Below are 12568 nucleotides of genomic sequence, written 5' to 3'. Positions count from 1 at the left end.
TTCTCAAAGTCACAGTTGCTGCACTAAGTATTTTGCTCCCCGCCCCTGGGCCTCTTCGTTCTCGTCCTGAACCACGTGTCAGGGTTTGGGCAGGGATAAAACCTTGCCTCTGGCATTAACACCATTGTCTCATAGAGCGGTTCCGCGAGTGAACAGCCGCTCACGCACTAGCGCAACCATCTCCTCGGCCTGGAACAGAGTCCCCAACGCTGCCGCCTTTGTCCCTGATAGAGCCTTCAACACGCTTAATAATTGACACAGGTCCATAAGTTGCACCATAACCAGACATGTGACGACCTGCCGCATTTCGCTGGCCGTGTCAATTTTGTACGACCCACACCGCATCTCGGCGGTGCCGCGGCGGCCGCCGACTTGCTCATCCTGTTGCCCATCACACTGGCTCCCTTTGGGGATTCCTTCTCCGCCCTGGCGATCATCGTGTTTGTTCTCGGTATCTCGGTGCCCCGATGGCGGTATTTGCGCAAGCACGCCGCCGGAGTCCTCGCAAGCACCGGCCATCTTGGACAAGAGGACGCTGAGATATTGAGCGGCCATGGCCAGTAAAGTGACATTCTCAGACCGCGTGGAGCATGTTTTGCAGCACGTCAGGGCTTCGCAGCCTCGTAACGCTTGCCGAGAGCAGGACAAGAGCACGTCGATTTCTTGAGTATCGACGCTGTCTGCGACACTGCTGCTTAGGCGCTCAAGTAAACATGCCGTCTTGCGCAGGCAGGTGCAAGGCTGCTCGGCTTCCATCTCTGCTGGCTCTGAAGTGTTGTTATCTCGTGGCTGCTTTTGTTGTTGATTTTCTGCTTGCAGGCTTGGCTCGGCAGCTGACAGGGTGGAATTGGTCTCAGACTCCCTTGTCGTGGAAAGGAAAGACGTGGAAGTTTTAGTTGTGCTAGACGAGATGGAGTTTGGTGTAGCGACGAGATTACTCTTGTAACCTTCTGCTGTGTAGATGCTGACAACGCTTGCGCCACTGCACGATCCCTTCGCATTGAGTACACTGGTTGACAGGCTATTGTCGGTGTTGCGTGCAGGAAACCTGTCAAGTGTTGCCGTGAGCGTTGCTGCATCTCCGTTGCAGCTGGACTGTAGTCTGGGTATCGACAGAGTACCAGCTTCGGCCGAAAACATTGTCGACGGGGACAAGAGTATATTTTCCAGCTCCCAGTCTAATATGGTCTCGTCACTTAGGTCTCTCATCCTGAAACAATCGGCACTTCCAGCACCGAAGGAGTCTTCCCAGCTCCCATTTGTGCGTTGTGGGTACGCGGCAAAGGTATTAACAATATTGTCGTCTTGCCGACCGCTGCCATGATCTGTGACCCTGGATTTCAACTCAGTCGCCGGCGTCGAATGCCGCGGTTGATCGACATATTCTGACCTCATAGCTAGGTTGACGGCCGGTCGCTTGGCTGGGCTCTCGGAGGCGGTAGCCTCCGCTCCTCCACCCGACCTCTTTGACCTGCGACCCTCGGCGACGGGTGGGTAAACGCATTTGAACGCCAGAGCAGTGCATCGTTCACAACCAGAGGGTTGTCCGGAACACTTGAGCTGAAGGGATCAAAGCACATTGATTTTAACTCATTAGTGCACAAAGTTAACGGCGGCTGAAGGCAAAAAGGGATACCAAGTTCCACAATAAGAAATGTGAAAAAAAGAAGTATAAAAAGAAATAAACAGTGAGACAAGTAATAAAGATATAAAAGAAAACAGACCGGATGGTAGCGAAGACAAAAACGCAGATCGATCAGCGAGCGGTACGTACTTTTCTTGTTCGGCAGTATTCACACGCGACGTGGGGCGCCTTATCCCTTTTGTACCTCTGCAGAGTTGCGGCAAGTTCCTCGCTTTCCACGAAACGGGGCTCCTTGGCCTTTGCGTCGTAGGAGAGAGTGCCAAACATATTTTTGGCAGTTATATTTATGTCAAACGTAATGGAATTTTGCAGGCAGGAAAGGCAGACAAACCAGCAGTGGAAATATTATAGGTTTATTTGCAATCTTGGGCTTGTTTCATTCTCATTCCTTACATTATCTGCCGTGCTCCGTTCTCAAAAATGTTAAAGCATTGCCAAACCTTCTCTGCAAAACCCAGCAGATTATCTATCCTGGTACCGGGGCTTTACAAAGTTTGAACTCTTCTAAAACGTTTTCCACCGCCAAAGGGATGGCGCGCGCGTCAATTTAAGCAGCCAACCAAACCACAGTATCCATCCATACCTTAGTCATTGGATAACAAACTTAATTTAAATATTTGCTTCCACTCGTGGTACTTCCTTCCCTTAATTTTGACACTATACACGCTGTGCTAGTTCCATCGCAGGACTGTTTTGCATCGTCTATACATACTTATGTAAATACTGTGGATAATACTGGTACAAAATTTGGGCATCCTGAAGCGTTTAATGCTGTAAGCTATAGCGCAGTCCAGCGGGATACAAGCTGTGGGTCTGGTTTTGATATTCCCGTCGAGCAGTAAGGTATCCTGTACCTTGAGAATTTATTTACATTACAGTTTTACCCGCCGGCCGTTCTTTACAGTTTGTCGAAGCTCCAGAGGTTAAACGTCGGAGACATCTTTATTGCTGTTGGCCACAAAGTTTATCATAACCCGGAGGATTTGTAAGATACCGACATTAATGCCTGAGTCATATATTGGGATTGGCCGGATTAGTGAAAGTAAATTTCGTCTCCTAATATTACCATTTCGGTACTCTTACCAAGTATAAATGGCACGCCACCCAAGAGTTTGTCGCCGATATATCATCCCGCCTTGATTATTGTCACAAGTCTGCAAATCCACCAAGGCCACTTTCACAAAAAGATAAAAAAAACTTCGAACATTTATATTTGTAAAATATGAGCTTTTTGTACGAGTCTTCCAGAGATTACACCTCTCTGGTTCCCACTTCTAGCCACTTATTCACATCCCTGTTGGGGTTAAAGCTGATAACCTTTGGGACCGGGACGGTTGGTCGCCTGCCATCCCCCCATACCGAACTATACGAACTTGACAACGTATGCTAACTGAATTGCACAGATTATCCTGCTGGCAACAATTCTGTTTGCTTACAACTACTGGTTTCATCCCATCGCCCATATTAATGGACCCTTCTGGGCCAAAGCCACTCCTGTAAGGCCCGTTCTCAGTTTTTAGGATACGAGTTGTTTTTGTAATAATAAACACATGGGCGGTTTAATACATGCCGGTCACAAGGCTAAAACAATGCAAAGTTCTGGCTAATGAGCTCTGTAAGTGGCCACCGGCACAATAATGACATTGAAGCCTTGCATGCAAAATACGGTAAGATTCGGATGTTGTTATCAAATCAGAAGAGAGAAACGCCCATCTAACGCTCGATTCAAACCTAGGGCCTGTGGTGAGAGTTGGCCCCAACGAACTCTCGTTCGCAACGGAGGACGCCCTCAAGGCCATCCATAACCCACCGCCAGGCCAGCCCATGTTTACTAAAAAGGGCACAATTGAGTCTCTTTTGGCCAGTTTGATCTGGTCGGCCCCAAACCTTCTCAGCACACACGACAAGGCGACCCACAAGAGGCTGCGGAATGCCCTGCAGCCTGCGTTTACTGCAAAGGCACTACTTGAGCAGGAGGGCATCAGTCAGTACCATATCGACAAGGAGGTGGAGAAGATGTTGTCGGTTGGATCCAAGGATCCAAAATCCGTGCTTAACTTGTCCGAGGAAGTGGCGGGTATGATTTGGGACATTGTCGGTGATTTGTCCTTTGGGGAGCCGCTGCAGCGGCATCAGCGGGGTAAGAATGGATGAAAGCAGACTGTGTGGGACTGTGGGCATCGAGGGTACATTTGGTTATTGGTACAACTGCTAAAACCTCGACAACAGATAAATACGAGCACCTCAAGATCACTTACGCAACTGGAGCGCCATTCCTCGAACTCTGTCAGTTTCTGACGGAAATTCCCATTATTGGACGTCTTGCAACATTGCCCATCATCCTCACGCCATTTATATATCGGAAGCCCAGGCATTTCCTACTTATGAATAAGCTTAAGCAGTGAGTAACGCCACACCCCATCCCTCCCTTGCCTGCGGACCTGTAAGAAGCCAGGTAGTCCCCACAAACAAATCGCCAAAAAATCCCATACTTACTCCGTCACCAGGTGGATCGACGACCATGATGGCGGCCGCAAGGATTTTTTAACCGCCATCATGTCAGCCAGAGAAACCGCCAATCTTACGCATGAAGAAATGCTTAGCAACGCGGCCCTGTTCGTCATGGTTGGCTGCGACACTACGGCGGCCACCATTTCGGCGCTTTTTTACCTGCTGCTCAAGCACCCGTCGAGCATGGCCCGGCTGACGGCCGAGCTGCGCACCGCGTTTCCCCGCAAGGGCGACGTGACGGCCACCGCAACGCTCAAGCTTCCCTACCTCGGCGCCGTGATTCAGGAGACGCTGCGACTGCTCCCGCCCATCAACGGCCGGGGATCGCACCGCATCTCCCCCGGCGCCCTTGTGGACGGCATTTACGTACCGGCGGGCGTGATGGTCTCGGCCGACCCGTGGTCGATTGGCCGATCCCCTCGGTATTGGGCCGAGCCCCATGCGTTTCGGCCAGAGAGGTGGGTGCCGGGAGAGCAGGACGAGGGGCCCTGGCGCACAGACGTGAGGAGCGCCTGGCGTCCGTTTATGGTCGGGCCGAGGGTGTGCATCGGCAGGGAGATGGCCCTGCAATCTATACGGCTGATGGTCAGCAAGACCCTGGTGGAAATGGACCTGGAAATGGTGAATAAAGACTTTGTCTGGGAGAGGGACGCGGCCAATGATTACGTCTGGTATAATTTCGACATTCTTGTCAAGTGCAAACCCAGGGTTCGAGGTTGAATAAAACTACGAGCTGAAATAGTTGAGTTTATCAAGAGAGGGAATCTTGTCGGGGGGGGCCGTCGGTACATTTGATTCAAAAATTTGATGGAAACAGCAAAAGTATTAGAATCGGAAGCAGCTTATGCAATTGTACGTTGAGAATAAACTTTAATGAGGCCGGTATATTCGGGTCGTTGCTCTACAACCAGACATTTGAGTTTTGACTTTTGATATATTAAATGCGTTGCAGGCTATATTGACTAAATTTACTGTCGTTAGTCATTGACGGGAGCTCTCGTTTTTTGACGGTGTTTTTTTACTGCGACAAAATGTCCATCCACGTATCCTCGAAACTGGTACTCGAGTGTGTAATAACTCGATGCGATGTTATGAAAGATACAAACAGCCGGCTACTATTTATAAAACACTGATTTTTCTACAATGTTCTAACGACGCAGCGATATAATTATTACTTGCGCACAATCACGTACACGTGCAGCCTGACTGATTGGGTGGGTAGAATAGCCATGTACTAAGTCTAAGTCTAGAGTCACTAGTATTGTCTTAGTGGATGGATCTTGGTGTCATGTAACAGCGACCGCTGGGCGTCTCGGGCCTCCGTCTCCACAAGATAACAAACACATCTCGCGGCGCACGATACCACCCACCGTGCCCAGTGACCGCCCGAGGTCTCCGCCTAGTGTACCCAGCAGATGTGCTTTGTCGCCCCAATCGATCGCTTTATTTGTTCTTCTCAATCCCCCCGTAGGTTTTCTCGCACCAAGCACGACATGAAACCAAATCATACAGAAGAACGCCGGGTTCCGGGCTCGTGACGCCACGAATTAAATTATGACGACAAAATTGGTAGCAGCCCTCGAGTAATTTGTTCTTTGTTTGCTGTTCGGGTTGCCGAGGGGGAGCAGCAATAGCGCTGCTGGTAAGAAGGAAGGTAAAGGCCAATGAAAAGCGCATTTTGCAAATGTCAAAATAAGAAACAAAGCAGGAACGATTGAGAGGATGAATGAAAGGAGAGTAAATATAAGCAAGTTGGAAAATAAAGTAGAAAGAATTTTGGTAATTCAAAAAAGGTAGACGTTTTATATATCTTATTACTATGAATTTATAAGCATATCTGCGAGTGGGTAAATTTTATATACAACTACGTCATCTCGGAACAGGTACTTTCGTGGCAGGGATAAAAATCCATCACCGGGATAAAATGTCCACTGGTGTGGACTATGTGGGCTTTTTCCACTCTGGTAATAGTTTTGAAGAAAAAAACAATCCGGGTATTTGGCAATTCCCGCGAACACTTAAGTTAACAAAGGCCCACGCTCACATATACGGTGAGTTGTGACAAGGGGTGGCTTTTTTTTACCTGCATCCGTAGTAGTAAAACTTGTAACAAATTTCTACAATTACGTCAATACTAATAATTAACCAGTTATTGTTATAATGGTATAAATAAGAATATATCGCCCTATATAATATTCGCTGGTGTGAATTCTGTGGGTTTTGCCGACTTGGGTAGTAGGTTTCAACAAACTAATAATTTGGATATTTAATAATTCCCGCAAACAGTTAAATTAATAAAAGCCTGCGTATATGCATACACGCGAGGGCTAAAATCGCCCCGCAAACATTGACCTTTGAGATCGCAGGTACTATAGTAGAATCACAGATCGCTGACCCTCGCTAACTTTACCAAAAAGGGGGGAATGGCGCAGTGGTTAAGCGCCATGGCTGTTACTTGAGTAACGTAGGTTCGAATCCTGCTCCCTCCACCTCCTCCCCGCTTACCCGTGGCAAGGATAACCCGGCTGGCTATCGACAACAACCACCCGCCTGTGCCGTCGAGCCCACACTTGTTGGGAACTTCGTCTCCATGGCTACAAACGACCGACAGCTCCGCTGTTTGGACACAGGCCCCTCTCGATGAAGAGCCGTCAACTGCCGTCAGACGAATCCTCCGTGCGCCTGAAGGCACGGGGTCGCGTCAGTGAACAAACCTGTAAGCAGGACCGGGCACGAACCCGGTCAGGCTCGATTCGCTTCTATGCCCTTGTTTTCCGCTGTGTAAATAGAGAAAATAGAAAGCGCGCCGAGATACCCCTCGGGAGGTTGCTAACGGCCGGCTAATGAGCCGGGCCGAGCCCGGCGTTAAATAATACTACTACTACTACTACTACTACTACTACTTGGGCTGGATATAGCGAACCCACGACTGAACCTGCCGATTACCTGGAAAACGCTGCTCAATTGGTAAAGAATTTCCACCGTCGATACCCCCATAAGCCCGGGCCCCGGCCGTGACGGAGCTCGGCCTGGAAGGGGGGAATACTGTCACAGACCTGAAGGACAGCCACTGGGCTGTCGCTTAGTCATGACCCCTGTCACGTGAAGGCGCGAGGGCCGAGCGCCTCGCGCGCGTATATCTACGCGAAATCTCTGCAGTCTCCGATATGTAGCTCCTCGAGCTACGTCTTCGTCAACAACCACCTGCTACCCTGTACCTGGAAGACTAGATAGCCAATATACTCTGTCCTGTTACCTGATCGCCCGCACCTACCTGTCCGCCCTGCCTGCCCGTGACACTAAGTTAATATATTTGAATTAATAATAGAAGCGGTTAAAACAGAACTAATTAGGCCAATTATTATATTTAGAAGCCTCCATAAATAAAGGTTTTTAATTTATATTATATATGTAATAATGTTATAATTAGGAGAAGCAAAGGTTTGTAATTGAGTTATGCCATTTATGAAATATATTATTATTAATAATTGACAAATAACATTAATTTTTGTCACGGCCAGGCATACATTAAAGAACCTCAGTGTATTGTCACGATCTGTACTGCGTACAAACGTGGCACTGCATTATATAACCTAAATTAAATAGCATTCATGCAATTTGGTCATTTTGCCTTTTGGACGGAACGGAAGGTTATGCGTTTCTCACATATATTAGGCGCTATTAACGAAAATCCTAAACTAAAAAGAAAAGAAAAATTACAGTTGTTAATTATATACATTATTTTACAGGTAGCAAGTCCAGTTTTACTTACATATAGTCCATAATATATAGGGCCGAAATGGGGTTGTTGGAATTCCGTTAATTTGTTAAGTGTGAGGATTAGGCCACGAAACCTACCCTTAGAATCACCACTCCACTTACCAGCCACGCTAAGCCCAGGGTTTGCAAAAGGTCCACTAATTCCGGATTTAAACGCGTCTTTTCAGCGCGTTATTAATTGTAATTTCTGTCTTCTCTTCAGTTTAGAATCTTCGTTAATAGCGCCCAATACACTGAGGTTCTCTACTATATGCCTGGCCATGACAATATATAATATAATGCACTAAATATATAGAGTAATGCACCAAATATATAGAATAATCCGCCACATATTTAAAATAATGCACCAAATGGAATTTTGTACGCAAATAAACGATATTATATTGGTCGGAGCACTTTGCTCTGGCCTTTTATATACCCTCCGACATCGAAATGGAGGTCCGCACACCAGAAAACATTCCTGTGCAGCAGGTAAATTTCCGATAAATTATTTTATATGGGTTTTTGGAAAAATGTCACGGCCAGGCATACATTGGAGAACCTCAGTGTATTAGGCGCTATCGACGAAAATTCTAAACTGAAGAGAAGAGAGAAATTACAATCGTCGACGCGCTCAAGAGACGCGCTTAAATCCGGAGGTAGTGGATCCTTGTCCGATCCCTGGCTCGGTGTGGAGCCGAGTCGTGATTCTGAGGGTAGGTCTAGGGGCCTGATCCTCACGTGATTCTGAGGGTAGGTCTAGGGGCCTGATCCTCACAAAAAACACCCTAATTTGCGTACAAACCGATATCGGGGTTCGCACCTATCGCAGGTTTTGGAGATAATTTAAGCCCGATATAGGGTATTTAACTCGTAAGTGTTAGGGTGCGTAACCCCACTCGCCAACTTGTACGAATCGCCACCCCCAGATTACAGTTAACAGATAACTTAATAACCCGATTCCGGCGGTATATATTGTGCATTATAACTAAATAAAAGTGGACCTATTATATGCGAAACAACGCATATAACTAACATGACTAGCTCCTGTTATTAATGCGTTGGACCCAGTTTACGCGTATTAATTAATTAACATTCTTATGATATCATACTATGCAAAGTATTTTTTTCCTATAATTAGCACCGGCTACTTTAAAGTTCATTAACAAATACAGCAGGTAAATATAAATACCCGATTTAATCGCCATTTTGATTACCATTTCCAAACTACCACTTCCAAACCACAAGGCAAATCTTTCTTCCAGCTTACCTCCTATACCTTTCCTACCGTTTCTTTTTTGATTACAATCCATTTCACCTTTTATTCGAAATTACAACAGTCGTCAATATGCAATTTAAAGCAATTGTTTCACTCGGCTTATTTGCCTTGCACGTTAGCGCTAGATCTTATTGTAAGGTCGAACTAAAGGGCAAAAATCAATTTCAATGGTCTAGACTACAACCCGCAGTATATGTTCTGCCTGGCCGGCACGGCAGGGTTCACACCGCATCCTATACGGTTAATTTTGAAACGAGCCCCGACTGCAAGTTTATTGAAAGTCAAACGCTTACAGGGACGATTAATTACGAAGAGTGGAAACTTGATATTTCTATGGTAGATGCATAAATCTTACTCTGAATGTTCCATGGAGTAACGGGTTAACTAAGGGGGTTTTTGGGTATTAAATTAAATACAAGATAACATACCAAGGCCTTGGAAACTTTTAGACCTTGATTATTTTTATTTAATACTTTTTTCAACGTTGGGTACCGCTTTTCCTATGTTGCGGATTGGTGTATCTGGGCCACTGTAAGGAATAGGCCACCAGACCTACCCTCAGAATCACCATTCCACTTACCAGCCACGCTAAGCCCAGGGTTTTAAAGGGTCCACTAACTCCAGGTTTAAGCGCGTCTCTCCAGCGCGTCGTTGATTGTAGTTTCTCTCTTCTTTTCAGTTTAGAATTTTCGTTAATAGCGCCTAATACACCGAGGTTCTCCAATGTATGCCTGGCCGTAACACATGATCTAAAGCATTTGAGCTACAACGGCGTCTAATTTAACAGCGTAGCTTAATAATAGAACCCACTATATCGTTCTTTTAATTCCGCTACAAGACAATGTCAAATCTTGTCATATTTTAATGCTCGAATAGAATCGCCCCTATATTGCAGCCTTGTCTCTTTGGGATCGCTTTTGTGACACATATATGAGGCGTTGCAAAGATTGGAGCTAGATAACTATACGCGCACGAGGCGCAAAAGCCTGGTGCTATCACATGCCGGATGCAAGTCCGTAATGGGACCCTGTGAGGACCCAATGGTCGTCGCTGCGGTATATAATAACATATTCGAATATTTCCCTGCCAATTTTTTATTCCTGAATTTAGGCTCTGTTTAGGAAACAAAGCGTGGAAGTGTTACAGGCTTAACCTCCCCAAAGTTCTACTCACACTCAGCGGGCAAAACGTGAGGATACCAGTTTGCAGGCAAATTGTTGGCAGTAACATCGTAACAGTGTTCACCGACAGTAATTAGGTGCCCGCCAACGTGTACCGACTGATTGAGTCTTATACATCTTACCTCGCTTTTAACTGGGTGATTAGCCGGTCCACCGTTCGTACGTTGGCGGAGTGTAACCAAGCAGCCATTCAATGTCGATTCTGTGTTAATTGAGTGGACTTGTTTCCCTCCCACGGCATTGGCAACCGGGAAAAGGGCCATGTTGGCGGCAGCCAAAATAATTTGCGCGAGGTGCATGGCAGTCGACTTCAACTTTGAATGGGCTTGATAATTGAAAATTCCAGGTAACGGTGCTTGTTTGATGGGCTTTTTTAAATTTCGTGATGCAAAATAAGAGTACCGCCATATAGTTTGCGATGAGAAATTGCCAACGAGTTGGTGTAGTAAAGGTATCGGGCTTATATAACCAATTTTATGAGATTGTACATGATAGTATTAATTATTGAAACGTGGATCAGGTTCAAAATAAGTTTTGTAAAATATCTGATCAAATCTTTTTATACTGTTGGTTTATGCTTGGTAGGTGTGGCATTTTTATTAGGTGTAATAAAAGGTAATATCGATAAGTATTTGCTATTCGCGTGGTTTATTGATACCCTGGCAATTTAGAAATGCTTTAATAAAACCATTGATGCACTCCTGTACACCTATCTCAAATTCAGTCCAAATTACGACAAGGTTTATTACGTAAATATTGATGTATAGTTAATCCAAAGTTGACGCACACTAACCTACACGTACAGCCAGATTTTGTGGGTAGGAGAGCCATGTATTGGTGTAGGTAGTGCTATCTGTGCTAAAACGCGTGTTGGAGCTTTTATCGTGCTCCTAACGCTGACTCAGCGCTTGTTGTCATGTAACGACAAAATCTATCTGATTATCTAATGCAACAAAAGTCACCTCATTTTCAAACAAGATTTTGCGTGGGCCTTTACCCACGTAACTGTGACATTTGGACCATGAGATCACCAGACCCTAACCCTGACCCTGGACCAACGACCCACCAGGGTGATACCTTTATCGACGTCGCGTCAAGCTCAGAACTTTGTTTGTTTCCTTTCCTCTCCTCAGAGTAGAATCTTCGTCGATAGGCGCCAATAGACTAGCTTCCGTGCTATGCTTACCCTGGCCGTGACACAATTCTACTCTCTAAAGAATCGCTGGCCTAGCGATTAACAAATAAGGCGCAACAACCTATCTTTACGCCGCTGGCGAGCGACGAAAATAAATCCGCACCCGACAGACCCGACCCGACCGGAGTTCGACAGGAACGGCAATTCCAGTCCCCGACCACGACCGATCCGACCTATGCCCAGGCTGAAGGACCACCCACCTGCGAGCAGGAAATCACAAAGATTGATTACGAACCAGACGGAGCAAACAGACCGCCCCATCGACGACCCGACCCGATCAGAAAGCGAAACAGACTTTCGCCCAGGCACCAAGTCCAGTGTCGAGGACGAAATCGAAGTTGCATCTTCTTCGCGGTCCCCGGAGCTCAACGTGAACGCACAAGAAAACAACCCCAGAATGATGAGCGACGCAAACGACCCAGCCAGCGAGATCGCTAGGCTAGAAGCGGAAATACTTAGGCTAAGAAACGCGTTGAGAAACGACACACCCAGCCCCAGGCCCTACAGAGAATTAAGGCACCGAGAGCCATTAGTGGAAAGTGCATTCGGCGGAACGAGTTTCAAAGCAAAAGGGATGGCCGCTTGGCCAGCCTTTACCGAGTTCCAAGGAACAGGCGGCATCAACCCTGCTTACAATGACAAAGCAAAAGCCAGAGCCGATTCACCCCCAAAGTTCGCAGGAGACAAGACGCAATTTGATAGCTGGCTGATAAAGGTGGCCGACAAATTCGAAGAAGATGTCGCCATTTTTAGGACTGAGAAAAGTCGGATGCGTTACCTGATGAATTTGCTCGAGGACAAAGCCGAGAAAGCAATGATTACTCGCTACGTTTCAGTTACACGCCCCTTTTCATCAGCAGCCGAAATGATCCAAATCCTAGAATTCATGTACCACGACCCCAACCAGTCTATAACTGCCAAAGAAGCCCTTAAGAAACACGAGTTTGAGCTAGGCAAGGGCCAAGATATCCACGAGTTTATTGCCACGTTTAATTCAC

The 12568-nt window shown here is 46.5% G+C and overlaps 2 protein-coding genes and 1 pseudogene across 3 annotated transcripts; 2 read left to right on the top strand and 1 right to left on the bottom strand.

Annotated features, from left to right (window-relative positions):
- Positions 1–129: 129 nt before the first annotated feature.
- MGG_01946 (uncharacterized protein) lies at positions 130–1912 on the bottom strand (the record flags this gene model as incomplete). Its single annotated transcript, XM_003708638.1, has 2 exons — positions 130–1560; positions 1775–1912. 2 exons carry the CDS (start codon positions 1910–1912, stop codon positions 130–132), a joined length of 1569 nt encoding a protein of 522 aa, XP_003708686.1.
- Positions 1913–2867: 955 nt separating this feature from the next.
- MGG_01947 (cytochrome P450 3A19) lies at positions 2868–4876 on the top strand (the record flags this gene model as incomplete). The annotated part of the gene is made up of 5 exons (XM_003708637.1): positions 2868–2978; positions 3243–3312; positions 3381–3785; positions 3875–4046; positions 4153–4876. The coding sequence occupies 5 exons, from the start codon at positions 2868–2870 to the stop codon at positions 4874–4876; spliced, it is 1482 nt and encodes a 493-aa protein (XP_003708685.1).
- A 1697-nt stretch (positions 4877–6573) lies between these two features.
- On the top strand, positions 6574–6645 carry MGG_20048 (annotated as a pseudogene). The gene has a single exon. The product of its transcript is annotated as a tRNA-OTHER (tRNA).
- The last annotated feature ends 5923 nt before the right edge of the window (positions 6646–12568 follow it).

Source organism: Pyricularia oryzae, chromosome 1 (genome assembly GCF_000002495.2).
Source record: "Pyricularia oryzae 70-15 chromosome 1, whole genome shotgun sequence".
In the NCBI taxonomy this organism is placed as follows: Eukaryota; Fungi; Ascomycota; class Sordariomycetes; order Magnaporthales; family Pyriculariaceae; genus Pyricularia; species Pyricularia oryzae.
The sequence above is the reverse complement of the archived record's forward strand: the minus strand, read 5'-3'. Positions and strand labels throughout refer to the sequence as shown.